Source organism: Trichomonas vaginalis, chromosome IV (genome assembly GCF_026262505.1).
Source record: "Trichomonas vaginalis G3 chromosome IV, whole genome shotgun sequence".
NCBI lineage: Eukaryota > Parabasalia > Trichomonadida > Trichomonadidae > Trichomonas > Trichomonas vaginalis.
In genome coordinates this window covers 36146743-36173812 of record NC_067206.1, presented here as the reverse complement: position 1 = coordinate 36173812, position 27070 = coordinate 36146743, and the positions used below count along the sequence as shown (strand labels likewise).

Below are 27070 nucleotides of genomic sequence, written 5' to 3'. Positions count from 1 at the left end.
TTTCTTCATTGACAGAAAAGTCACCAACAATAGTTTCAATATTTTTGTTCCAACTAAACTTTGGTATATTTCATTGACATATGTTTTATCTGCTTTATTTTCAAGGCTAACGTTTAAGTCTGTTATTTCAGAAGATGTATGTGTATGTCCAACGTCACTTTTCCTGTTTAAGGTTTCTTGTAAGTTTGCAATATTTGCAATGGTATGTGTATGTCCAACGTCACTTTTCCTGTTTAAGGTTTCTTGTAAGTTTGCAATATTTGCAAATGGTATATGTCCAACGTCACTTTTCCTGTTTAAGGTTTCTTGTAAGTTTGCAATATTTCAATGGTATTGTATGTCCAACGTCACTTTCCCCTGTTTAAGGTTCTTGTAAGTTTGTTATTTCAGATATAGTATGTGTATGATCTTTTTAGAATATTCGTTTTCAGCTCTTGTCACTTCCACTTGACATTTTATTGTCAACATATGTTTTGTCTGCTAGTTCAGGATGAGTATGTTCTTTGTTGCATAAGCTTTGTTAGCTCTTTCTTCTTCTTTTGCTATTGCATCGTCTACATATTCTTTGTCAGCTTTGTTGCCAACATCTGCTTTCAAAGAAGTTCATTTATAGGTTTCTCGTTTAAAGTTCCTTTTGTTGGATTTATACAGACAAGTATGGTTCTTATTGTCTTGAAACAGAAACTCATCTGTCATTGGTTTAATGTCAGTTTTAAGTTTCCTTCTTTCAATGACTCAGATATCTTAGAATAGTTTGAAAAGTTTGTTGTTTCTCTTATTTAGAGCTTGCATAATGAGTTGTCGGTTGTGTTGTATTTCTTCTCATAGACGCTGTTTCATTTGACATTTTTATTCTAGATAAAATATGCTTTCATAGAAAAAGAAAATTCTAGAGTTGCTACAACTAACCATTAGATGAACTTTTTACTAATGTCGGTCAAAAGTTTGAGACAGAGACCGTAAAGCATGAAGGCTATCGTTTTGACTACCCGTTAAGATGGTTAAGAGACCCATCCGTCACAAAAGCTATGGCTTTCGTAGAATGAAGTTCATTTCAGAAGCCATACAGGTTCCCATTTACAGTCGGTTTTGAAGTCGATACTAAAAAAAGAAAAACGTATGTATGAGAAATTTGAACAGGGAAAACTTTTACAAGTGAATTTGCTTGTAAACTTAGAAACAACTCTTCAAGCTTTTCAAGAAAAATAAACGACATCTATATCGAATATGCAAAGCAGTATAACATTGACGAAGAGAGTACCATCTCGATATTATATATGACAGGAAAAATGCAACTGTTAAAATCAATAGAATAGAAGACCTTGGAGAAAACGTTATATTTCTACAAAATATAACAACTTGGCATGGTATAGATTTCTGAGGATGTTAAATCAGCCGCAGAATATCCAGTACAACCCGGACTTTTATGAAGTCGAAAACCCTAATGGAACATATGAAAATGTTTTCGACTCAGATGCTGATTATCGTTCATGCTTCATTTTCTGGTGCACAAAACTCTTTTTATGCTTGGCAAATGACTTTTACGAAAAAACCTACAAAGCTATATGAACCGCCGAGTGGAAGTATTTCAGACTTTCAAGTATGGTTACAACAGATGGAAGAAAGAGAAGTTCCATTATACCATCGTTTTACTTAGAACTTATTTCATATACAACTACTATCGAACGTAAAAATATAATTTTTTAATACGGTTGAGGTGTTGGATTTGGTTGCCAACTAGACTGTGGTGCAGGTTCAGGCTGTTGTATAACAGGAGCTTGTTCTTCTGGTTCAGGGTCTTTAGGTATAATACCAACGAACTGACCTACTCTTTTACCAATATTTTTGACACCGTTCCATACTCCTCTTCCGACAGATTTTATTCCATTCCATATACCTCTTCCAAAACTCTTCTGAAGAAGTTTCCAATACTACTGAAGAAACCCATTTTACTATATGTAAAAATCTAATGTCCACCTAGTCCTTACGTTTCCTGTTGAGTTCCATAGCATTCTTTAACTGAGCTCATACATTCTGTTTCTCCTCTGGTAGAAAAACATATTCTGGGTCAACTCCTGTGTTCACGTCATCTGCATAAAGTTGTTTATATCCCACTTCAGGGTTTGTATAAAACTCTTCCATCTCATATTTGCATACCATGGTGGCAAACCTAACGCAGCGTCATTTGACATGGCAGTTTGCATTTGTACATCTGTTGGCACTTGACCATAGTTTGCCATTGCAGTTTGTATTCTAACTTCATTTGGAATATTCTCTGGGTTTGGTTGTCCAGGTTGCTGTGCATTCGCTAAGTTCTGTGCGTCCATTTAATATTAGATAAAAAATCTCTTACGAGTACATATACTGGACATTTGCAGGCATTGGTTCATCTTCATATTCTCTGTACTTTCTGCCACGTCAAAGAAATAAATGACACAATGGAAAAAACCTAAAACAAGTAGTCCTATTTCAAACCACTTTACTTACTAGTAAAATTTCTTTGTTATGACACTTTCTCCGGTTTATAGGACTCTCTCATATTCTATCTGTCATATCTAAACTCATAGTCATGTATGTCCTCTAACCATCTCATAACGGTTTCCAAAACCACTTTTATCGGATGTAAAATAAGCATGGACAGTTATGTAAAACGTCTAAAGTTTCTAAAGAGTCTCTCAAAGTCCAGTCTACTTGGTATTGAAAATCCATGTGTTATAGAACGGCGGTCCACTATAAAGAAAATATTTTCCTTGTCTTTATATTTTTCATACAACTCTGTCCAATGACATCTCACAAACTCTATACCCTCAATATATTTTTCTATGTCCTCTTTGAAAAACATTTGTATAGTTAAGATATAAAACTTTTGACATAAGTGTTTCAATGTCATGAACTCTTATAGCACCACTATATAATAGTCTAGCAGATATACTATCCCAGTCTATATATTCTGCTTTTTTCAAACCTCTCTCACAATATTTTTCTTATCTAATGGTATACGTTCCATCTTACCTATAGGTATCTTTTCTTTTAACGCTTTCAATATATTGTTTGTGTCTGGTATATGTTTGAGACGGTCCATATAGTTGTCGAAGTCATTGCATATAATCTTTGAGTCTGGGAATATTGTATGGCACAAATGGGAATATAGAAACTTCCACCGAACAAATCTACAAATGTTAGACCATTCGGTAGTTTCTTAAGTTCTCTCAATATAATCTTTACATTTACTCTTATTTCCAAAAGAACGGTAACGGTGGTTTTGTAAAATTCATTTATATATAATAATAAAAATGTTTTTTCCTGAAAAGTGACAGAAAAGTGACAAAAACATGAAAACATATATAATTTGAAAAGCGACACATTATATAATGTTTTCGACCCAGAAGAAGGCTTCTCAAAGTATACTTCCTTGGAACGCCTGTAACTTTTCCTGTAGCGACGATAGACCCTTACTTGTCCGGACAAAGTTATACTAAACATCTTCAGGGCTAGAGGGCACGAAGTGCCTGGAGGCCCCACTACCTTTTTTTTTTTTTTTTTTTTTTATTTGAAGTATAGTTATGATATCCGTAATGAATATGGCATTGATATACACTTTATTACCATTTTTTGAGTGTTTACTTTCCATAATTGTTCATATCATAACGATCACACCACTAAAACAAAAAAATTTAAAGAAACGCTATAGTTCTGTTACCATGAATTATTGCATTACTATTTAACAGTTGCTACTAATTATTAATTGAAGTCAAGTGGTAATAATTTCCAGTCTATATTAAAAAAGAATTATACTTTTGAAATCTGATGTTTTTATAAAACATTTTAAAATTTTTCGGTGTTGAATGTAGCATTTTGCTTTAAATTATCTGATTAAATTACTTGGCTCCAATAGATTTTAGATAATCTCTTACTTTACCTTTTGCATGCGATAGTGCAGTTTTTCCTTCATTATCTTTTGCAGCTTTATTAACTCCAACAGAGATAAGATATTTACAACTTCAAGATGATTATTCCATGATGCATAAATGAGTGGTGTATTTCCTTCATTATTCTTTGTTTCTTTATTTGCTCCATCAGAGATAAGATATTTAACAACATCAAGATAGCCGTATAATGATGCATAAATTATGGGAGTTTTTCCATCATTATTCTTTACATCTTTATTAGCACCATCAGAGACAAGATATTTAACAATATTGAGATAATCGTATAATGATGCATAAATTAAAGGAGTTTTCCCATCGTTATTCTTTGCTTCTTTATTAGCTCCTGCAGAGATAAGATATTTAACAACTTCAAGTTGATTATTCCATGATGCATAAATGAGAGGAGTATTTCCATATTCATCTATTGTTTCTTTGTTACAGCCACATTCGATAAGTAATTTGACAAGCTGAAGATTTCCCTTTTCACATGCAACATGAAGTACATTCTTTCTATTCTCTGTTGTCTTTTTCCAAAGTCCTTCTTCACAAGCTTTTGACATCATTTCTTGATTGTCTTCTGCAGAAATTTTTCCGAAGAGTTTGTAAACACTATCAAAATCATTAGATATCTTAAGTTCTGTGATTTTAGTTAAAAATTTTCGATTCTTTTGAAATTTCAAATCTTGAATTTGTTCTTGAAGCTTTTGAATTTGTTCTCGAAGCTTTTTATTTTCTTCTGCACTTTCGCATCTTTCCTTATCATTTTGTAATAAAAAATCAATGACACCATCAAATATTTTGAATTTCATGTATGTTTTAACTGATTTCAGAACTGATACAACATCATTGATGCTTTGGACAGTAACATTCGCATTTCGTGTACAGACATATAATTTGCTGGCATTAATAGTTGATGATGACTGTTTAAGAAGAGAATTGAACTGTTTTGGTGTTAATTTTGAATATTTCATTATTGTTATAATGTCTTCTAGATCGAATGTCTAAAAGAAATTTTCATTTTGAATATAATCATTGATGTGTGCAGCAATATATTCGAAATTCAGAGTAAGACCTCGACTCATTTTTCAAATGTCGTGACTTTACAAAATATCTGAAAAAACAAAAATCAAAATGCACTTGTTTGCATTGTTATCCATTCTGAAAGAACAAACCAAATAATATAGTTATTGAATGAGATCATATTTCTTCATCTCATTTACTGAGTTTGTTTGAATAAATGACATCAAATGTTATTACTTTGAATAGAATAAAAATTTCATTCATAATGCAGAATAAATTGAGTCGAATAGTTCAAAAGAAATTTAATAATAATATTGCAATTTATCATTTAATTAAATAATGAGAAAAAGTCATTAGTTAGGAATAATGACACGAAAAAGAATTTATAAATGTATATTTGAAGTATAGTTATGATATCCGTAATGAATATGGCATTGATATACACTTTATTACCATTTTTTGAGTGTTTACTTTCCATAATTGTTCATATCATAACGATCACACCACTAAAACAAAAAAATTTAAAGAAACGCTATAGTTCTGTTACCATGAATTATTGCATTACTATTTAACAGTTGCTACTAATTATTAATTGAAGTCAAGTGGTAATAATTTCCAGTCTATATTAAAAAAGAATTATACTTTTGAAATCTGATGTTTTTATAAAACATTTTAAAATTTTTCGGTGTTGAATGTAGCATTTTGCTTTAAATTATCTGATTAAATTACTTGGCTCCAATAGATTTTAGATAATCTCTTACTTTACCTTTTGCATGCGATAGTGCAGTTTTTCCTTCATTATCTTTTGCAGCTTTATTAACTCCAACAGAGATAAGATATTTTACAACTTCAAGATGATTATTCCATGATGCATAAATGAGTGGTGTATTTCCTTCATTATTCTTTGTTTCTTTATTTGCTCCATCAGAGATAAGATATTTAACAACATCAAGATAGCCGTATAATGATGCATAAATTATGGGAGTTTTTCCATCATTATTCTTTACATCTTTATTAGCACCATCAGAGACAAGATATTTAACAATATTGAGATAATCGTATAATGATGCATAAATTAAAGGAGTTTTCCCATCGTTATTCTTTGCTTCTTTATTAGCTCCTGCAGAGATAAGATATTTAACAACTTCAAGTTGATTATTCCATGATGCATAAATGAGAGGAGTATTTCCATATTCATCTATTGTTTCTTTGTTACAGCCACATTCGATAAGTAATTTGACAAGCTGAAGATTTCCCTTTTCACATGCAACATGAAGTACATTCTTTCTATTCTCTGTTGTCTTTTTCCAAAGTCCTTCTTCACAAGCTTTTGACATCATTTTCTTGATTGTCTTCTGCAGAAATTTTTCCGAAGAGTTTGTAAACACTATCAAAATCATTAGATATCTTAAGTTCTGTGATTTTAGTTAAAAATTTTCGATTCTTTTGAAATTTCAAATCTTGAATTTGTTCTTGAAGCTTTGAATTTGTTCTCGAAGCTTTTTATTTTCTTCTGCACTTTCGCATCTTTCCTTATCATTTTGTAATAAAAAATCAATGACACCATCAAATATTTTGAATTTCATGTATGTTTTAACTGATTTCAGAACTGATACAACATCATTGATGCTTTGGACAGTAACATTCGCATTTCGTGTACAGACATATAATTTGCTGGCATTAATAGTTGATGATGACTGTTTAAGAAGAGAATTGAACTGTTTTGGTGTTAATTTTGAATATTTCATTATTGTTATAATGTCTTCTAGATCGAATGTCTAAAAGAATTTTCATTTTGAATATAATCATTGATGTGTGCAGCAATATATTCGAAATTCAGAGTAAGACCTCGACTCATTTTTCAAATGTCGTGACTTTACAAAATATCTGAAAAAAACAAAAATCAAAATGCACTTGTTTGCATTGTTATCCATTCTGAAAGAACAAACCAAATAATATAGTTATTGAATGAGATCATATTCTTCATCTCATTTACTGAGTTTGTTTGAATAAATGACATCAAATGTTATTACTTTGAATAGAATAAAAATTTCATTCATAATGCAGAATAAATTGAGTCGAATAGTTCAAAAGAAATTAATAATAATATTGCAATTTATCATTTAATTAAATAATGAGAAAAAAGTCATTAGTTAGGAATAATGACACGAAAAAGAATTTATAAATGTATATTTGAAGTATAGTTATGATATCCGTAATGAATATGGCATTGATTACACTTTATTACCATTTTTTGAGTGTTTACTTTCCATAATTGTTCATAATCATAACGATCACACCACTAAACAAAAAAATTTAAAGAAACGCTATAGTTCTGTTACCATGAATTATTGCATTACTATTTAACAGTTGCTACTAATTATTAATTGAAGTCAAGTGGTAATAATTTCCAGTCTATATTAAAAAAGAATTATACTTTTGAAATCTGATGTTTTTATAAAACATTTTAAAATTTTTCGGTGTTGAATGTAGCATTTTGCTTTAAATTATCTGATTAAATTACTTGGCTCCAATAGATTTTAGATAATCTCTTACTTTACCTTTTGCATGCGATAGTGCAGTTTTTCCTTCATTATCTTTTGCAGCTTTATTAACTCCAACAGAGATAAGATATTTTACAACTTCAAGATGATTATTCCATGATGCATAAATGAGTGGTGTATTTCCTTCATTATTCTTTGTTTCTTTATTTGCTCCATCAGAGATAAGATATTTAACAAACATCAAGATAGCCGTATAATGATGCATAAATTATGGGAGTTTTTCCATCATTATTCTTTACATCTTTATTAGCACCATCAGAGACAAGATATTTAACAATATTGAGATAATCGTATAATGATGCATAAATTAAAGGAGTTTTCCCATCGTTATTCTTTGCTTCTTTATTAGCTCCTGCAGAGATAAGATATTTAACAACTTCAAGTTGATTATTCCATGATGCATAAATGAGAGGAGTATTTCCATATTCATCTATTGTTTCTTTGTTACAGCCACATTCGATAAGTAATTTGACAAGCTGAAGATTTCCCTTTTCACATGCAACATGAAGTACATTCTTTCTATTCTCTGTTGTCTTTTTCCAAAGTCCTTCTTCACAAGCTTTTGACATCATTTCTTGATTGTCTTCTGCAGAAATTTTTCCGAAGAGTTTGTAAACACTATCAAAATCATTAGATATCTTAAGTTCTGTGATTTTAGTTAAAAATTTTCGATTCTTTTGAAATTTCAAATCTTGAATTTGTTCTTGAAGCTTTTGAATTTGTTCTCGAAGCTTTTTATTTTCTTCTGCACTTTCGCATCTTTCCTTATCATTTTGTAATAAAAAATCAATGACACCATCAAATATTTTGAATTTCATGTATGTTTTAACTGATTTCAGAACTGATACAACATCATTGATGCTTTGGACAGTAACATTCGCATTTCGTGTACAGACATATAATTTGCTGGCATTAATAGTTGATGATGACTGTTTAAGAAGAGAATTGAACTGTTTTGGTGTTAATTTTGAATATTTCATTATTGTTATAATGTCTTCTAGATCGAATGTCTAAAAGAAATTTTCATTTTGAATATAATCATTGATGTGTGCAGCAATATATTCGAAATTCAGAGTAAGACCTCGACTCATTTTTCAAATGTCGTGACTTTACAAAATATCTGAAAAAACAAAAATCAAAATGCACTTGTTTGCATTGTTATCCATTCTGAAAGAACAAACCAAATAATATAGTTATTGAATGAGATCATATTTCTTCATCTCATTTACTGAGTTTGTTTGAATAAATGACATCAAATGTTATTACTTTGAATAGAATAAAAATTTCATTCATAATGCAGAATAAATTGAGTCGAATAGTTCAAAAGAAATTTAATAATAATATTGCAATTTATCATTTAATTAAATAATGAGAAAAAGTCATTAGTTAGGAATAATGACACGAAAAAGAATTTATAAATGTATATTTGAAGTATAGTTATGATATCCGTAATGAATATGGCATTGATATACACTTTATTACCATTTTTTGAGTGTTTACTTTCCATAATTGTTCATATCATAACGATCACACCACTAAAACAAAAAAATTTAAAGAAACGCTATAGTTCTGTTACCATGAATTATTGCATTACTATTTAACAGTTGCTACTAATTATTAATTGAAGTCAAGTGGTAATAATTTCCAGTCTATATTAAAAAAGAATTATACTTTTGAAATCTGATGTTTTTATAAAACATTTTAAAATTTTTCGGTGTTGAATGTAGCATTTTGCTTTAAATTATCTGATTAAATTACTTGGCTCCAATAGATTTTAGATAATCTCTTACTTTACCTTTTGCATGCGATAGTGCAGTTTTTCCTTCATTATCTTTTGCAGCTTTATTAACTCCAACAGAGATAAGATATTTTACAACTTCAAGATGATTATTCCATGATGCATAAATGAGTGGTGTATTTCCTTCATTATTCTTTGTTTCTTTATTTGCTCCATCAGAGATAAGATATTTAACAACATCAAGATAGCCGTATAATGATGCATAAATTATGGGAGTTTTTCCATCATTATTCTTTACATCTTTATTAGCACCATCAGAGACAAGATATTTAACAATATTGAGATAATCGTATAATGATGCATAAATTAAAGGAGTTTTCCCATCGTTATTCTTTGCTTCTTTATTAGCTCCTGCAGAGATAAGATATTTAACAACTTCAAGTTGATTATTCCATGATGCATAAATGAGAGGAGTATTTCCATATTCATCTATTGTTTCTTTGTTACAGCCACATTCGATAAGTAATTTGACAAGCTGAAGATTTCCCTTTTCACATGCAACATGAAGTACATTCTTTCTATTCTCTGTTGTCTTTTTCCAAAGTCCTTCTTCACAAGCTTTTGACATCATTTCTTGATTGTCTTCTGCAGAAATTTTTCCGAAGAGTTTGTAAACACTATCAAAATCATTAGATATCTTAAGTTCTGTGATTTTAGTTAAAAATTTTCGATTCTTTTGAAATTTCAAATCTTGAATTTGTTCTTGAAGCTTTTGAATTTGTTCTCGAAGCTTTTTATTTTCTTCTGCACTTTCGCATCTTTCCTTATCATTTTGTAATAAAAAATCAATGACACCATCAAATATTTTGAATTTCATGTATGTTTTAACTGATTTCAGAACTGATACAACATCATTGATGCTTTGGACAGTAACATTCGCATTTCGTGTACAGACATATAATTTGCTGGCATTAATAGTTGATGATGACTGTTTAAGAAGAGAATTGAACTGTTTTGGTGTTAATTTTGAATATTTCATTATTGTTATAATGTCTTCTAGATCGAATGTCTAAAAGAAATTTTCATTTTGAATATAATCATTAATGTGAGCAGCAATATATTCGAAATTTAGAGCAAGATCTTGGCTCATTTTTTTAAATGTCGTAACTTTACAAAACTTCTGAAAAATCAAAAATCGAAATTAGAAATTAGAAATCTATACTGCAATTGTTTGATTAGTCATCCCTTTTTAAATTACTTTAATAAACCAGAAAGCATAGTTATATGGTGAGATCTTAAATCTTCATCTCATTGACTGAGATGATTCTACGGACAAATGTTCTTACCACATTATAGGAGATCATGATAACATTCTATTTGTTTGCATAGAATGCAGTCCGAACACAATGTTTGTGATAAAATTTTAGATTATTCAACTCAAGATTGAACAAAAACGGCATTTCCGGACTTCATACTATGAGGTAATAATGCCTTACATATGAGCATTTAAAAGAACTCAAGTTGTATTTTTATGAAATTTTTCTTTACTTCGAAGTAAAGAAATATGATATGAAAGACGACACAGACCGTTTGGTCGGAAAGAAGCCTTAAAAATTTTTAATGTCCAACCAAGACATTCATTCAAACAAATACATTGAACTAAGAAACGCGCACAAATATTATATCGACATATACAACGCGTTGTATCAGTTGAAAACAGAAAAAGAAGAAGAATTAAAGTCAATTTACGAAATGATCAAAACAGAATTGATTGATTCCAATAAATATCCACCCAAAGATATTATAAAAGACATTTTACAAATCATTCCGTATAACAATCGCTATACAAAGTCATATTTATTTCTTGCCAAACTGTTTATTGATGAATATCATGTGGAAGAAGTCAATGAAATCCCTAATATTTCAAACTTCCTGTTTTATAAAGAATATGGGTTTAAATTAAATAAATCTTCTGATTTCGGAAAAGATGATATTAAAAATCTTGATGTTCATACAGAAAATACAATATACAGAGCAATTATGAATAATGACTTAGAAAGATTCATCACATTCACGGAAAGAGATGGATTTGATAAAGATCAAAAACTTGAAAGCAGTTTATATCCAGAAACTGACGAAGGATATTCATTACTTGAAATATGTTGTTACCATGGAGCAGTTGATTGTTTCAAGTTATTAAGAACTAAATGCAGCTCAGAAATAACCGAAGAATGTCTAGAGTTTTCATTTTTTGGAGGAAATGCAGAGATCATGAGTGAATGTTTGAAATATCAAAAACCAAATGAAAAATGCATGAAATGTGCAATTATTTCACACAACATTGATTTTGTAACATTTTTGATGAATGAACACAATTTTAAGATTGATTTATATTCTTGCGGAAAAAACAAAAATCTCGAATCCTTTTTAGTTTATTTCGATCAAACTAATGATATAAACAAATGCTTTGTTTATTCACCTATTTTTAATATTCGATCCCTTATCGAATACTTCTTTTCACATGGTGCGAATGTCAATGAAAAGGATCAAGATGGAAAAACCGCACTTCATATTGCGGCATCTAAAAATAATAAAGAAACTGTCGAAGTCCTTATTTCACTTGGTGCGAATGTCAATGAAAAGGATCAAGATGGAAAAACCGCACTTCATGATGCAGCATAGAATAATAATAAAGAAACTGCCGAAGTCCTTATTTCACTTGGTGCGAATGTCAATGAAAAGGATAAATATGGAAGAACAGCACTTCATGATGCAGCATGGAATAATAGTAAAGAAACTGTCGAAATCCTTATTTCACTTGGTGCGAATGTCAATGAAAAGGATCAAGATGGAAAAACCGCACTTCATGATGCAGCATGGAATAATAATAAAGAAACTGCCGAAGTCCTTATTTCACTTGGTGCGAATGTCAATGAAAAGGATAAATATGGAAGAACAGCACTTCATGATGCAGTATATAAAAATAGTAACGAAACTGCCGAAGTCCTTATTTCACATGGTGCCAAAGAATAATGTTCTTACATAAGATAATATTTTTTATTTTTCTGGAAATTTCGAAGATTGATTTGATTAGGACTAAAAATAATTCAATTTTCCCCACTGATTCTATACATTTCTCTGAATTTTCAGTTTTGTTAATCTTTGATTATTCTTTCAAACTTAAACAATCTGCCATAACTTATACCATATCTACCTCCAAGAGATCAGAGAATGTACTTTTATTCGAATATAGCTGAGTTGTGTAGTTAATCCAAACTCTGTTAGTGTTAATCTCTTCAATTTCTCTCAGAACGTATTACAATTAAAATTTATTGATATTTTGATAAGATGTCAATGACTTTCTTTTTTTTTTCTTTTTTTTTTCCAAAAATTTTCTTATGGATGTGCTCATAATGTAAAACTTTTGCTAAATACATTTATTTTTATAATCTATTATAAAACGACATCCTTATCTCTAGTAATGTTTTTGAATAATATTTTGTTTGAATTATTCCTCAAATTACAGAACTATAAGCCCTCTGCAAGCCAAAGAAGAGAATTAAGAGTACTTTAGAGCAAAGTCCTTATAAAGTTTCTAATTCAATGAGAAACTTCAGAAGGAACATTAGCTTATTCGAGTAAATTTATATCCCTGACCACCAGCAGCTAGGTTGCATATATGTTGGGCTTCTGGCTTGCAGAACTGTCTTAGAAGGCGCTAATTTTTCAATTAAAAAAATTAAGTTTACCTTCATTATTTCTAGTATCAGGAAAGGACTAATACTTAGGGTATAATTATAGTCGACTATCAGATGCTTAACTTGAGAGATCTTATAATAAAATGCTAACTCATCAAGTACACAATAGTCATTGTTAGAATGAATACAAACACATAGTCATTAAATTTTTTGCACTTTTTTTTCTCACATAATTTGTCTCCAATTCATTATTTTTTCCACAATGAGATCCTCTCAATTTTATGAGGGCCAAATTACTACTTTCTTGTCCATTCTCAATCCACAATTGCTTGATAAGTCTTTTTTCCACTATAAACATATATAGTTATACTTCTTCATATTGATTAAGCTATTAACATTATTAAATATCATTTTTAATTATATACAATAAAAAATCAACACAAAAATAATTTATTCTGTAGAATCAGTAGGAGTCTTAGATCTATGCTTTGATGACATAGCAGTCATTGCTCTTTCATTTGTATCTGTTTTAACATGAGTATCAGGAACGAATGGTTGGAAATCCATTGCGTTTTCAGGATTCATTCCTGTCTTAGTTTGTCCAGTAATATTTGGTGTAGTTATTCCACTTTGTTCGCCACCTAAATCTCTCAAGTAATATCTACCATCAGCACCTCTCAAGAACTTCTGGTTGAGAGCCAATAGTCTTGAATTCCTTGCAGGAACTAAGTTCTGTTGTTGTGTAGAACTCTGAGTTTTCGCTGTTTTAGCTCTAACTCTGATTTCATCTTTATCATCAATAGAAGTCTTCGGCCTTGATCTTGGCGATTCTTTCTTGAGAGTTGGCAAGGTAGTTTTAACTGACGATTGCATGACTTTCTGAAGTAATTGGTTATTGGGGAATATCTGTGTCAAGTAACTGAAGAAATCTTGCCTTGTGACTCTTATTTCCAGCTCTTGGTTGCATTTCAAACTGTCCATTTTACCTTGTAACAACAATTTGAGTTTCTTGTATTCATCTTTCAACTTCTGGACAACAGATAATTGGTTAATAAGTACTTTGGCATCATTCTTCTCTAGCTTAAGTCCACTCTGCATCGAGAAGAAGTCAATTAACATGTTCTCAACTTTAGTCATGATGGAGTTAACAATGGAATTCTGGATCTTTTGTTCATCGGCTGAAGACAAAGTTGCTCCACCTCCAGAGACTTCCTTAGTTGTGGCTGCTGAAGGAGCTTCTGTTTGTGCTTTCTTGGCTTTAATCTGTTCTCTGAGATGACTTCTGGCCGTCTTTTTAGCTTGAATTTGAGCTTGAACACCAACATTTCTTCTTGAACCTGTTGAGTGCTTTTTATCTGTATAGGTTGATTCGTCATCGATATTTCCATCATTATCAATGGAAATAGAACGGAATTCAATCTCTTTCTCCGGTTCAGAGTCTTCGAAAATGAAATCGTCGCCAAGATCGAAATCATCAACAAAAATTTCTTCTTTGCTGTCATCTTCGAAATCTTCATCCTCTTCTTCATCTAATTTGCTGTATAACTGATCGTAATTCTGTCCTAATTTTGCTTTTTGAGCTTGATATGCTTTTTCAAGTTGCTCTTGTTGCATTTGTAATAAAGTAAATTGGTCTTGAATGTTATCTCCTGATGGAGTAAATGATGACATATCTGGAAGTCCAAATGGATTTGATGCTACGAGTTTAATTTGTTGATCAACGTAAGATTTCTTAGCATACTCATCATTTGCATCGAGAACATCTGCTTCACCAAGAGGAGTCTTGTTATTAGAGAATTGTTCGATTTTGAGTTGTACCATTTGCATCGCATGCTCCGTTAACGAATCCATATCGTCTCTTTGCTTCTGAAAATCTTTTTGTAGAGTTTGAATAGTCTGAGTAATCTCTGAGTAACTGTCAATTGCGTTTTTAGCATCTCGAAATTGCGATTCGAATGCATCTTGATCGATTTTTTGCTTTAAATCAATATCAAAACGATCAAGTGTTTCATTTTGTTGTTGAACCTTATCAGTGCACTGATTTATTTTGTTTTGCATCATTTCAAGTGCATCATCTATCGGAATTCCATCGCGTGTGTAGATTGTTGGGCGCATTTCTTGCACTTTAATGTATAATCTATCTTCAAAATCTTGAAAACTGTTGCATACGTTTGTAACTTGTGTTTGTAATGATCGAATTTGAGCTCTAAGTTCATCAATCATTGTTTGTTGAGTAACAGAACTCTGAAGCATCTGAGAAACACTCTTTCCGAACATGTCGAAGACATAATTCATTGTAGAGGGCTCTATTTTTTCGTTACTCATGATAATTTTGAATTTTCAAAATTGTACATTTTTTTTATGTTGTCACAAAATTTTTGGGTTCTTTCACAGGAGAATAATCGGTAAATACAGTACTGATTACAATTTGTTATAAAAATCATAAATATCTTAAATTCAAAGATCTTATCCAATTGAAATCATAGGTTTTCATAGATGAAGAATGGAGGTATATGGTTTTGTGCGCAAAGTCTTACCTAATAATTATTCTGTTCAGCCTTTAATCCTTTTTTTAGATCTAAATTAGATTTGATTTTAATGAATACATATGAAAATCCTCATCAGAAACATCTAAAAAATAATCATGTACCGATTCATTAGTTTCTTCAAGGATATAGAAAAGTCCATTACTAAAATTTAAACGTCCACTTTTTGTTCTTTTTTACATTTCTATGTCAGCTAAAGCAGACCAAGGCGTCCCAGCTACATCTCTTAACATCCAACAGATTATGAACCTCAAGAAGCAATTTGAGGAAGAACTTACACAATTACAAGCAACAATTTCACTCACAAATGAAACAGTTCTTAAGACACAACAAGCTAAGGCTGAATTAAAGCAGTTTACAGCTGTTGAAACAGGACGAACAATGCTCGTTCCAATTACAGAAAGCCTTTATGTGACAGGAATAGTTTCATCACAAAAGAGACCAATTATTGAACTTGGTACAGGCTACTTTGCCGAAACAAGTGTAGAAAAAGCAGAAGCTTTCTTCAATCGTAGATTAAAGAGATTAAATGCACAGCAAGAAAATCTCAAAAATTCATTTAAAGAAAAACAGCAGCAATACCAGATGGTTGTTCAAGTTGCAAACCAGAAAATACAAGCTACCCAACACAAGCAATAAAAATATTAAATAATTTTCGGCATATTTTTGTTCGAAGTTTCGAGTTCTCTAAATATTAATAAAATTTCTAAAATTCTATTAACAGTTCTTATTTATTTGAAATATCCTAAGCACAACAAATTCCATAATATATCTCTGATTTTATTTTTTATTTTTTTGAGTTTTTGATGCAGTAATGTGGAAAACTTCTACATATTCTACTTTTTAAAAGATTGCTCATTCTGAAATAATCGATTCCCTAGTAATTTCCCTGCTTTTAATTCAGATTAAATATATTAACATATTTTAAAAGAAATAATACATCAAACACACTATTTACTCTATAATAATATAATAAACAAATCAGTTAATCCTCAATACAAAAATTAGTTATATGTTTTTCTTCAAAATAGTATCTAATATTATGATTGGCTTCTTTTGCTTTTAACAGTTGAATCCAAAACCTTCTGCTATATCTAATATCATTATGATGAACGGCTGTTATCATTTTAATTGGATATGTTCCGTTATATCCACCAAACTTTGGAGTTTGCTTAGGACAGATAGGGAATTTCTTATGGTTACTATAAATTTTCAATAATAAAAGCTTATTCTTGTGAACTGGTTCACCAATTAATCTTGGATTTGTAATTTGATCATCAGGAATATTCATAGTCTCATATATATACGAACCGTACATGTCATCATTCCATATACACATTTCAAGGTATTGAAAGCCGATTGAAAGAAAATGTTGGACGGCTTTTCTTGACATGATATATCCAACACCTCCCTGGAGGTAGAAACTCTCTTCGAATAACAGGTTGCCTTGCATTACGTAGTCTTTGTTTGTGTCGTACTTTTTGTCGAGTTCACTAGTCAAATCATCAAGCTCATTTAAATCTATAAAGACATCATCAGTCAAGGTCCAATACCAATCTAAAGTCGTGTTTTTTAGAAAATATTCGGCTGCTGTAAGTCTTTTAACAACTCTATCGCGATCAACATTGAACTCATATTTTTCCCACTTGTGGTCAGGTAAAAGTGAAAGTTCTGGTAAATCAATTATTGGTTTGGTTATGTATTTAACTTGGTGCTGAGTGGTAGAAAGTAGTTTCTCGATCCAAAACTTCCACATGTACTGTCTTCTATCTGAATTCGGAATAGTAATGATCCCAAAAAATATCGAACTTTGTTTTCCTTTGGAAAAATTACAATATTGCTTGATATTAAGGGTATCTGCTGTGAGTAAGTATGTCACCGTGATAATTGAGATGAGAATGAGAGGGTTTTGTAAGAGGATGAATTGATAAACAAAATCCTTTCTCAAAATTTTGTCAATTTTAGTCATTTCTGAATGTTATTTTCTTGTTTTGTTATGCTAATTGTTAGAATCACTTTCTCCGTACAATTACTGATTTTTGATTTTTTGTACGTTAGTAAATTTGAATTATGGAAGTCTCAGGACTTATCTGGGATGACCTCAAGCAACATATTTCTCCACCAGAAATCGATATGTATGCTAAGCGAATTGGTATTGCTCGAATAAATCGAAATGAAGAGATATATAACGAATTATCAACATTACGAAAGCTATATAATACAATGCAAAACAAACTAACAGAAGAAATTGCTAAAAAGACACCAAGTATATTAGTTTCCGCACAAAGAACTACGGCAATTCAAAAATGTATCCACTTTTTAGATTCATTAAAGGAAGCAGGACATTTTATTGAGACAGATAATCCAGTAGATAAGGAGATTGTTAAGTATCTTAAGGTAACTAGGTCAGATAGGCCAAATAGTAGTTCTCCTATTTCTACTTCTCGTCCAACATCTTCACTTAGGGCTTCAAGAAGTGTAACAGATGTGAGCAATAGCATTGATGATGTAAGAGCACTTCTTGATGAAGAATTTGATGAGATGCAAACACAAGTCCAAGAAATTAGATGCTCAATGTTCAATGTTTGCGATGAATATAATGAAGCAAAAGAAGTCGAACCACCAACTACCGAATCCATTGAAAAATTTAATAAAAGGTTACAACAGCAAGACTTCACTGTGCGCAGCATGACAAAACAGAAATCAGCTGGCGTAAATAGACTTCGTGATTCAATCCAAATGAATAGATTATGGGAATAATTTTTTATATGTATAATATTTGAAGTTATCTTTTCTCAAACATACTGTTATTGCATAAACTCTGTTAGTATTCAAAAAATTTATAAAATAAAACAATATATTTAAAAATCTTTTCATATCATGATTATTCTTGTGAGAGTATATATAATGTATAGTATGGATTGAATTCTGAACGAATGAAATTACCTGTACTATAGTAAAGGTTCTTCAATTCTAGTATAAATGGTTCAGCTATATTCAGAATTTATCATCAATCGAAATTGGGACTTACTTATATGGAAAAACATATTCTAATAACTTCAGATATTCATATTTAATCCAAAAGGATGTCGGATTAACTGTTTTTCCAATGTCGTAAAATTGCCATCAATAAATTTTGGTATGAGTAACTAATAAATCTGATTTATTTGATAAGCATAGTGTATTATTACAATTTAATTGAGTTTGGTAGCAATAAAAATTGTGGATAATCAATGATCTCATTACAATGCCATTTCAGTAATTGCGATCGATTTACCATATTACAACTTAAGGTTCCCCACTGGAAAAACGTGTTCTTTGTAGATGTTTTGAATTTGATAAATTTCATCCAAGACTTTGAAATATCGAACTTTTGATTGACTAGTTAATATTAACATCCGAAGTGTAAAACGCTCAAAATCACAGCTCAATATAAAATACGTGAAATTAAAAAGTGACATCAGAAAAAAACTCTCTCATGCAATACAGACTGAAGGAAGAAAAGAATCAGAGAGAGACTTTGAATATAGATAACTTGCTTGCTACCACAACTATTAATACTACTACTATATCGAATCAATCACGCTTTCTGTATTTGACAGATCGTGAGTTAAATGATTTGTCGTGGATTAAGCCTATAGTTAAGGACACAACATGCTCATATTGCCCTCCACAGAAAATTCAACCAAATCAAGCTGTTGCAGCTAACCGAATCAGTGAGAATTTATTAACAGAAAAGCAACCGGATAGTGCTGCAACACTCACTGTTCAAAGCTTCCAAAAGGATCTAGAGCGTGGGTCATATGAAGGCAAATATGTTTCCATTCCTTTAATTGATTCAGAATATTATCACATTATTGCAAACAAACAATATAAAATTTCCGAAAATTATGAAACCATTAAATTAATGCACATTAATAAATATCAATTAGTCGGCAAAACCGGTGTTGGACAGTCATCTATCTTAGAATTGTTCTCTTACTTAAAATTCCCTACATCGGAACCAGTTAGGATTGATTTTTCGCATGGAACTCCCGAATGCACTACTTTTGGATTCAATCATAACGATTTTTACATCCCATACGTTGATAATCCCGAGTCACGAATTGTCGCAATCCTTTCATACGTGGACACTGTCGATAAAGACTCAGTTGAGAAACCAATTGCTATTGGCCACAGACTTATTTCGGAAATCACAGATGGTCAATTTAGTTTAGATTGGGTTGTTTTCAATCCATCCACGCCAATGGAAGACTTCTTCAAGAGTGAGAAGAAGTATCCGATGTTCAATTTAGTCTTTGATCACGACAATGATGAGAATCCGCCGACTGAAAATTTACCAGCCAGAATTACATCATTCCAGCCAATGTATCCATCGCCATTACTTACTATCCACTCAATTAAGGTCAATCCATCACCCGATGCCATACAAAAAGGCTCCCAAATGTTCTGTAATTTCATATTAAAGACACACGAAGAAAATTCGAAATTTCTCAAAGCAGCAGCCAAACCAAACATGACTCAAGAAATAGAAAGCTGCAGAACTCAAACACTTAACGCTGTCGAAGGAATGCATTTCCCAGGAATGTGCAATTTCAAACTCAATACGAGCTACGAACATTCAATGCCACTCGAAATCGTGGCCGAACTTTACACTCTTGAGTCCGGAAAAACGAAATTGATTGCCGATGCTACAATCCCGATCGTTGACCCAATATGGTCGGGCCAATGCAAGCTTAAAGGCCATTCCCTATTTTCTGGCAGCTCCGGAACCATTTCCATCTCTTATATTTTCCCGACAATCGTTGCACCACCTAAGAAGCTCATTTTCTCTCTCATTGCTCCACCTAAGAAGTCCATAGCCGACACTGCCCTCTCCGGATCAGGCTCACGCTCATCTGGAGATCTCGAGCAGGCAGCCGGTCCAGACTACAAACATCCTATGTGGCAGACAGTTGCTCAGTACATGCTTCAATACTGCTTCGATCCTGTCATTCTTCCTCAAGTGGATTTCAGTTTATTAGCCGAACGCATACAAAACTGCAATTCCGACTGGTTGTACAAATGGATTGAGCACTCATTCTCATGTCCGGACACTTTCCCATCGATTTATCTCAAGAAATTGAAAGAAAATATTCTTGAAATTTCTCCAATTCCACTTCCTTTCTTCCTTGTTGGTCTCAAAGGCATGATTGCCAATCACCAATTCTGCTGGGATGAACTGCAAGACCTCCTCAACGCCACATCCGCCGAAAACGTTCCAATTGTTGTCAAACGCGCTGCAGGAGAGTTTATTCGCCAACTACGAATGGGATTTGCTCCAGACATGGTCATGGCGCTTGCCAGGAGATTCATTTTCGCCTTGAAGACACAAGAACGTCTAGAAGTCTTCCAGATCTTCTTCTCCGACGCTTCTTTCATCTACGCCATTTTCCAAGCCGTCAAACCTCCAAAGGAACATCTCGACATGTCACCATACATTCCATTGTTGAGTTTGTTCTATTCGACTGTCAGAGAGACATTTCTTGCCAACAACAAGCAAGCGATTGACCCTGCCTTCAAGGCTATAGGTCTTTTAGGTGTTTCCATTGAGATGTACTCTGATTCATCGACATCGAAACGCATTGCCATGTATTTCTTCCCTCTTTTGACACTGATTTTCACTTTTGCGGATTCCCTTGCGCCACATCTTGGAAATGATCCAGTATTAGTACCGTTCATTCTTAACATCTGCAAGAACGTGAAATCAGGACAGTTCACGAGATATTTCGATCTTTTGTCTGATGATAACAAATTAAGGTTCTTTGATTTCCTCGCGAATTTGTCAGAAGAATCATTAATTGAAGAATTATCGAAGCATGTTGTTATTGAAAATGATTCACAACTCAGTTCTCCTTTGAATTCCATCAAATTGTCTGTTTCTCTTGAAGTTACATGTCGATTATTAGTTTTCTTGCATTTCATTGACAAAATCGACATCATTGCTAAGGATAGACAACTTATTTCCATCTTCAAGATCATTATGCACATGTTATCTCCAACACAAGACTCAGAAGCATTCCCAATGGTCTTCAAGTCTTTCGCTTTCGTCGTGAACAAGTTTTCACAAACAATTTTCATTGACAAAACTAATCATATTTTGTCTATCCTTTGTTCCGTTGTTTCCGTCACTCAAAGGAAAGTTGCAATGGCAAGAATCACTGCTATGGCTTTCTTGAGATGGCTCGTGAACATAGAGTTATGCACAGACAAGTCAAAGAAGAGATCTGTGAGGTGTTTCATTGGTTTGATATTCGCATGTATCAAATCACTTTTCGAAAATACTGATTTCGAATTCAAAGGTACAGATGTTTCCAAAGATTTCGGAATTATCAATGACATGATTCCTAATCTCAAGAACGCTTGGAAAGAATCAAAAGTCTATTTCAAGAATGTTGAGAACTTGATTCATAACTTTACATACGTAGAAAATGTACAAGGAGCTTTGTACATGGTTTGCAAACAGATAGAAAAGATCAATGAAGAAAACGGTGATTATTTGGCCGCATTCCTCTGCCAATGGAAGATTTGCGCATTAATTGCAAATGTCTTCAAACTCCGCAACCAAGTTGTTGATGGAATTCCTACTGGAGGAGCTCAAGACTTCCCATTCATCGAAGATTCAGGAGATCTCAAATACAACAACGGAACAACAAACCAGCTCCAGAGTTCCGAATATCTTTTATTAGAAGGAGACATGTTCACTGAACAATCAATGTGTGAAGAATTACAAAAAGCAATGGAATTATCTCAACAAGCAAATTTGAATTGGTGCATTGGCCAAATCACTGAGTATTTGCTTGCTTATCTCGAAAACCACAGAATGTTTGATGATTTGGTTGACATTTACACGAGAATTGCTAATTCTTATGGTACTTTATACACTGATCTTGAGAAAGGTGATTCTCAAAAGCACTATTTCTATTTGGTGTCTTTTAGAGGTACAATCAAAAATGATTTAAAGAGAAAGAACACAATCCAAATCCTTCCAAAAGGCGGTGAAGAGAAATTCAAACAGATGTTAGAGAAAGCTTATCCTGGATTAATTTGGTGCTCTCCTGATCCTTTGTTTATCGAAGATGATAACATTCCTTTCGAGAAAAACAAGTCTTACGCACAGATCGTTAGAGTTAATGTTGATAAGAATGACATGGAAAACTTAAGAGTTTGCAATTTCACTTTGGATGTCTTGAAAGAAGAAAAAGGTTGGGATGACATTTTCGTTGTAAAACATCAATTCGTAACAGGCAAGAGACAAAAGAAGACAGATGAAATCATATTATCTTACTTGCCAGGAATGGTTTCTAATGTCGAAATCGTTCAGCACACGACATCAAAAATCACAAGGAAACAGTACTACATGATGTATTTGAAGGAATACACAGAAGAAATCATGATCCAAGTCGAAGAATTTAGAGCAGTCATGCCACCAAAGAAACTCGAACACATGTGGACGAAATGGTCACTTTGGTTGAACACGAAGTTGTTGATGAGATTAATGGCACAAACATTGGATAAAAACCCATCAACAAATCAATTCGCTCCTCTCACTTTCGTAAGGAAATGCAAGACAGATATCAGATATAAAGTGGGAGATGACTTGAAGGACATGTCCAAGGAGGATTACAAGAAGTTGATTGGATTGACAAATAGTGTTTGGGATGCTTTGTTCCAGGCTGCAAATGTCTTGAATGATTTGAGTAAGTTGAATAACACAGACAGAAAGAAGTCTGGTAATGAAACATCTGATAAGATATTGGAGAGTTACAAGATGATCTTAACTCCTTCAAATTCATCTCCAAGTGCGCTTTAATATTAATATATATTTTTTTATTTTAGTTTTTTTTTCTTTTTATATATTTTGCTTTTTGAATAAATAATGATAATTTTTTTTATTACAAAATCTCTTTTATAATGAAATATGATAATCTCAATTGAGATGATAGTTTTTACCTTTTGTATCTTATTGTAGTTTCAATATCTCGGAAATTGTGAGCAAATTATTCAATTTTGGACCCAAGAATTTGGGAATAGTAAATTTTCCTAAAGAATAAGAGCAACTGCTTTGAATGATATCAAAACAATATCAGGATATAATAAGATTTTAACATGTGAAACGATAATGATAAAAGCTCATATCGTTTTGAAATTTTGTTCAATCAAATCCGTATTTTAATCTCATATGTGATGATTTTGTCTTTAAGGCTGAATTTATTTCCAAATTCAATATGATGGTAAATTTCAATTGTGGAATTTTTTTTGTTAACAAATTTACACTTTTATTGCGTTTTTATAAAGACGCGAAGCCTGCTAAAAATGCAATAAAAGTGTAATCATCATACTAATGATTATTTTTGATTCTAATGCCGAACAGCATTTGAATCAAAAATAATCGTATATATGATAGTTTTTCTTTTCCAAACAAGTTTGAACAATTTGGAAATAAGCAATTTCTGAGTAAATAAAGAAATTTTGGTAAATACAAAATCTTTTGATTTTTTTTTATTCATTGAACTATAGTAATATATTCTCATAAAAATATGTCAAGATGCTTGTATTTTGCAATAATGTATTTAAGGAAACAAAATAAAAATTAAATTTAGGAAATTTGTAAATTAATCTACTTTCACTTTCATCCTATGGATGCGTCTTAATTACTTCATTGTAAACTGGTATTACATAGTCTTTGATTTCTGGCCAAAATATTGAATACCATCTGAAAAGGGTTGCCTTCTTCTTAAGAAGATTTGTGTAAGGGATGCCGGACCTTTGAGAAATTGCGGTCGCCAGCTGTCGAATTTGTTGCATTTTAATTTTTTCGCTAATTCCTAAACCCTCGAAAAGTTTAAGAACTGCAGTTTCATCTTCTGGATTACCAACTTGTGACTTATCATCCAAAAGGACACTGTAAACCATACCTAAAAGTTCGGCATATTTTTTGTTGCCTGCGGCAATTGCTTCAAGCTTTTTTGTGACATCCTGAAATGCTTTGAGCTGCTTGTCACGATCTGTTTCGTAAACAGATTTCTGTCTTCCCATTTTTAAAAAATGATTTTCATTTTTTCAGGAATTTTAAAATTTTGCCAATTAGTGGTCATATCTTTAAAATTGCATGTTTAATATTATTCAATGATTTTTAAAATTGAAGAAATTTTCTACCAAATTCAAAATTGTGAAACTTTGTGAATGTGGAATTTCGGTCAAATTTGTTCAAAAATTCAAATTTGCAAGTTCTCAGATTTAATTCCGAAGATCCAATACATATTGAAGACTACACCCACGATCTAAATCGTGTTGAAAATTTCACACTTTTTACTGTTTTTCCAAATTCATGGAATTGATAAATGAGCCATCCGATTTATGAATACAACAGTCTTTACGAATAACCATATTGAATTGATTTCTAATCTGAATATAGGAATATTTTAATATTAAAGCACACTTGGAATTAGATTGAAATAAGTATTTATAGTGTAATTTTAGAATTGAGAGAGTGTAACATGGCTCGGTGTTGGTTGGCATATGCTACTCTGGAAGGCATTTCCTGTGTATGTCTCTCAGAATGGCCCACCGTTCCACATTCAAGTTATGAATGCGGGACTTTGAAATACAAGAGTGTCATATGCATTGTTGTAGCTTTCTATGTTACCTTCTAGGAGATATTGCCTATAAATGTCTCCCAGAATGATATGCGGTGATAAACAACAGTACACTGTTGAAACTTTCGTGTCAAAGTTCCGCAATAAGAATAAAATTGCAATTTAACATTCCAAACTCTCTAAATTAGACAAATGTAATAATAATTTTTAAATTTCTCAAAAAATAAATGATATGGATTTAATATTCATAGCTTTGCGGTATAATATCCCCCATTGGAATGAAACAATCTGGATAAAAATGTGCAGATTCAATACCATAACATGGTAAGCCTTCATCTGCCCAATCATCATAGAAAACTGGATTCTTCTGATAAATACTGTCTTCTGAAAAGTACTTTAACATCTCCTTAACAATCTTCTTTTCAAGCCAACCAATTGGATCGCGAAATCCGTCAAAATTATATAAAGGGCAGTAACAATAGGGCATTATAACGAGTGATCCTGGACTTATATCACCATACTTTGATACAACAAAGAGACTTGTTCCATAGAAAAAGAAGACACGATCTTTGAAAACTCCTCGAAATGCAATCACAGGTTGATAAAATTCTCCTTCAGAATCTATAAATTTTTTCTGCTCTCCATTTTTAACATCGAATAAGAAGTCATACTTTTTCTTTGGGATCGGATTGTAAGAAAGACTGTAATCTTGAAATTCATAATCTTCTTTAATATTAGAATATTTAGTATCATTTGATTTTGTTCCACTTTGATAAGTGTATCTTTCTATTTCGACTGGTTTTCCGTCAAATTGTTTTAGAGATTGAATCTTTTGCTGTTTTTGATCATTGTTTTTGTCTTGATTTCTATCAGGATTGTTAATCTTAGGTATAAAAGAAGGTGGTTCTGAAAACTTCGCAAAATATCTGTAAATCGGGCAATAAAGATGATAAGGTTCATTTGTCATAGATAATTCAAATATAGCTTTATGAGGATCCCCCTGTAGAAGATGTTCTTCGATATCAAACGTTTCGAGAAGCAATTGTTTATACTCAAAAAATTTAGATATATCGCAATTTAAATCGACAGATTTTGGAAAAATACTCTTTTCGATTGGTTCTAATAACATTTTCGCAATTTTAAGCATTCTCCTCTCAACAGAATTTTCAGACTTAGTTTTTCTTTGTGAAAAACGTTTAACCATTGGTGTGATAGATTCATCATATGTGTAAACTAGTTGAAGATAACCTATATTATATTGCTTATCTATGAAATAATAGTCACATCCAACGAGAAAATCAACATTTTCACTGTCGCATCTGAATGGTATTATTGGAAACGTGTATTTAATCTCGAAATCATCCCCTTCTTTACAATCGGGAACTATTTTCTTATTTATTTCAAATTCTCTGCAAATTTCAGGAAAATTCTGAATTCTTCTGAATTGACGAATGCAATAAACATCTCTGAACAAATCTTCTTCTGTATACGGTATATCTTGTTGTAAGTTATAATGAGGTATTTGACGACATGAACATGTACAACCCCTTTTTTTTGTCATAAACCAATTTTTAGGTAATAAAAACATGAACTTGCTAAATTATCTCCTCAAAAAAAATACTTCAATTTTTTCCCTTTTCAATTCAGGGTGCTTCATAGACGATAGAAGACCCTCATAAAAACTAACCTTAATTTTAAAACTTGATTGTTTCAAGTTATTAAGAACGAAAATTAATTCAGAAATCACTCAAATATGTTTATAATTTTCATTTTTAGGAAGAAATCAAGAGATCATGAGTGAATGCTTGAAATATTAAACTCCAAATGAAGAATGCAGGAAATATGCAATTATTTCACGCAACATTGATTTTGTTACATATATGATGAATGAGTACCATATAAAAATTGATTTATTTGCACCTATTCAATTCGTCCTC

The 27070-nt window shown here is 31.7% G+C and overlaps 11 protein-coding genes and 1 pseudogene across 12 annotated transcripts, besides 2 other annotated features; 4 read left to right on the top strand and 8 right to left on the bottom strand.

Annotated features, from left to right (window-relative positions):
- Positions 1-414: part of a mobile genetic element that runs on past the window's edge.
- Positions 415-4046: 3632 nt separating this feature from the next.
- TVAGG3_0230820 (histone-lysine N-methyltransferase family) lies at positions 4047-4900 on the bottom strand (the record flags this gene model as incomplete). The annotated part of the gene is made up of 1 exon (XM_001302086.2): positions 4047-4900. A coding segment is annotated over one exon (854 nt), but the record flags the coding sequence as incomplete, so codon positions are not given.
- Positions 4901-5674: 774 nt separating this feature from the next.
- On the bottom strand, positions 5675-6630 carry TVAGG3_0230810 (annotated as a pseudogene). The gene has a single exon. A coding segment is annotated over exon 1 (956 nt).
- An 839-nt stretch (positions 6631-7469) lies between these two features.
- On the bottom strand, positions 7470-7636 carry TVAGG3_0230800 (ankyrin repeat protein family; the record flags this gene model as incomplete). Its single annotated transcript, XM_051227325.1, has 1 exon — positions 7470-7634. A coding segment is annotated over one exon (165 nt), but the record flags the coding sequence as incomplete, so codon positions are not given.
- Positions 7637-9267: 1631 nt separating this feature from the next.
- Positions 9268-10290, bottom strand: TVAGG3_0230790 (histone-lysine N-methyltransferase family; the record flags this gene model as incomplete). Its single annotated transcript, XM_001302084.1, has 1 exon — positions 9268-10290. One exon carries the CDS (start codon positions 10288-10290, stop codon positions 9268-9270), a length of 1023 nt encoding a protein of 340 aa, XP_001302085.1.
- A 581-nt stretch (positions 10291-10871) lies between these two features.
- TVAGG3_0230780 (protein of unknown function (DUF3447)) lies at positions 10872-12566 on the top strand (the record flags this gene model as incomplete). Its single annotated transcript, XM_001302083.1, has 1 exon — positions 10872-11933. The coding sequence occupies one exon, from the start codon at positions 10872-10874 to the stop codon at positions 11931-11933; it is 1062 nt and encodes a 353-aa protein (XP_001302084.1).
- Positions 12567-12817: 251 nt separating this feature from the next.
- Positions 12818-12908: a mobile genetic element.
- Positions 12909-13387: 479 nt separating this feature from the next.
- On the bottom strand, positions 13388-15282 carry TVAGG3_0230760 (uncharacterized protein; the record flags this gene model as incomplete). The annotated part of the gene is made up of 1 exon (XM_001302082.1): positions 13400-15274. One exon carries the CDS (start codon positions 15272-15274, stop codon positions 13400-13402), a length of 1875 nt encoding a protein of 624 aa, XP_001302083.1.
- Positions 15283-15659: 377 nt separating this feature from the next.
- TVAGG3_0230750 (prefoldin subunit family) lies at positions 15660-16258 on the top strand (the record flags this gene model as incomplete). Its single annotated transcript, XM_001302081.1, has 1 exon — positions 15682-16134. One exon carries the CDS (start codon positions 15682-15684, stop codon positions 16132-16134), a length of 453 nt encoding a protein of 150 aa, XP_001302082.1.
- A 222-nt stretch (positions 16259-16480) lies between these two features.
- Positions 16481-17464, bottom strand: TVAGG3_0230740 (uncharacterized protein; the record flags this gene model as incomplete). Its single annotated transcript, XM_001302080.1, has 1 exon — positions 16481-17464. One exon carries the CDS (start codon positions 17462-17464, stop codon positions 16481-16483), a length of 984 nt encoding a protein of 327 aa, XP_001302081.1.
- A 101-nt stretch (positions 17465-17565) lies between these two features.
- On the top strand, positions 17566-18319 carry TVAGG3_0230730 (uncharacterized protein; the record flags this gene model as incomplete). The annotated part of the gene is made up of 1 exon (XM_001302079.1): positions 17566-18255. One exon carries the CDS (start codon positions 17566-17568, stop codon positions 18253-18255), a length of 690 nt encoding a protein of 229 aa, XP_001302080.1.
- A 645-nt stretch (positions 18320-18964) lies between these two features.
- TVAGG3_0230720 (dedicator of cytokinesis DOCK family) lies at positions 18965-23355 on the top strand (the record flags this gene model as incomplete). The annotated part of the gene is made up of 1 exon (XM_001302078.1): positions 18974-23347. The coding sequence occupies one exon, from the start codon at positions 18974-18976 to the stop codon at positions 23345-23347; it is 4374 nt and encodes a 1457-aa protein (XP_001302079.1).
- Positions 23356-23998: 643 nt separating this feature from the next.
- Positions 23999-24573, bottom strand: TVAGG3_0230710 (uncharacterized protein; the record flags this gene model as incomplete). Its single annotated transcript, XM_051227324.1, has 1 exon — positions 24172-24573. One exon carries the CDS (start codon positions 24571-24573, stop codon positions 24172-24174), a length of 402 nt encoding a protein of 133 aa, XP_051112310.1.
- A 798-nt stretch (positions 24574-25371) lies between these two features.
- TVAGG3_0230700 (uncharacterized protein) lies at positions 25372-26694 on the bottom strand (the record flags this gene model as incomplete). The annotated part of the gene is made up of 1 exon (XM_001302076.1): positions 25372-26694. The coding sequence occupies one exon, from the start codon at positions 26692-26694 to the stop codon at positions 25372-25374; it is 1323 nt and encodes a 440-aa protein (XP_001302077.1).
- Between the last annotated feature and the right edge of the window lie 376 nt (positions 26695-27070).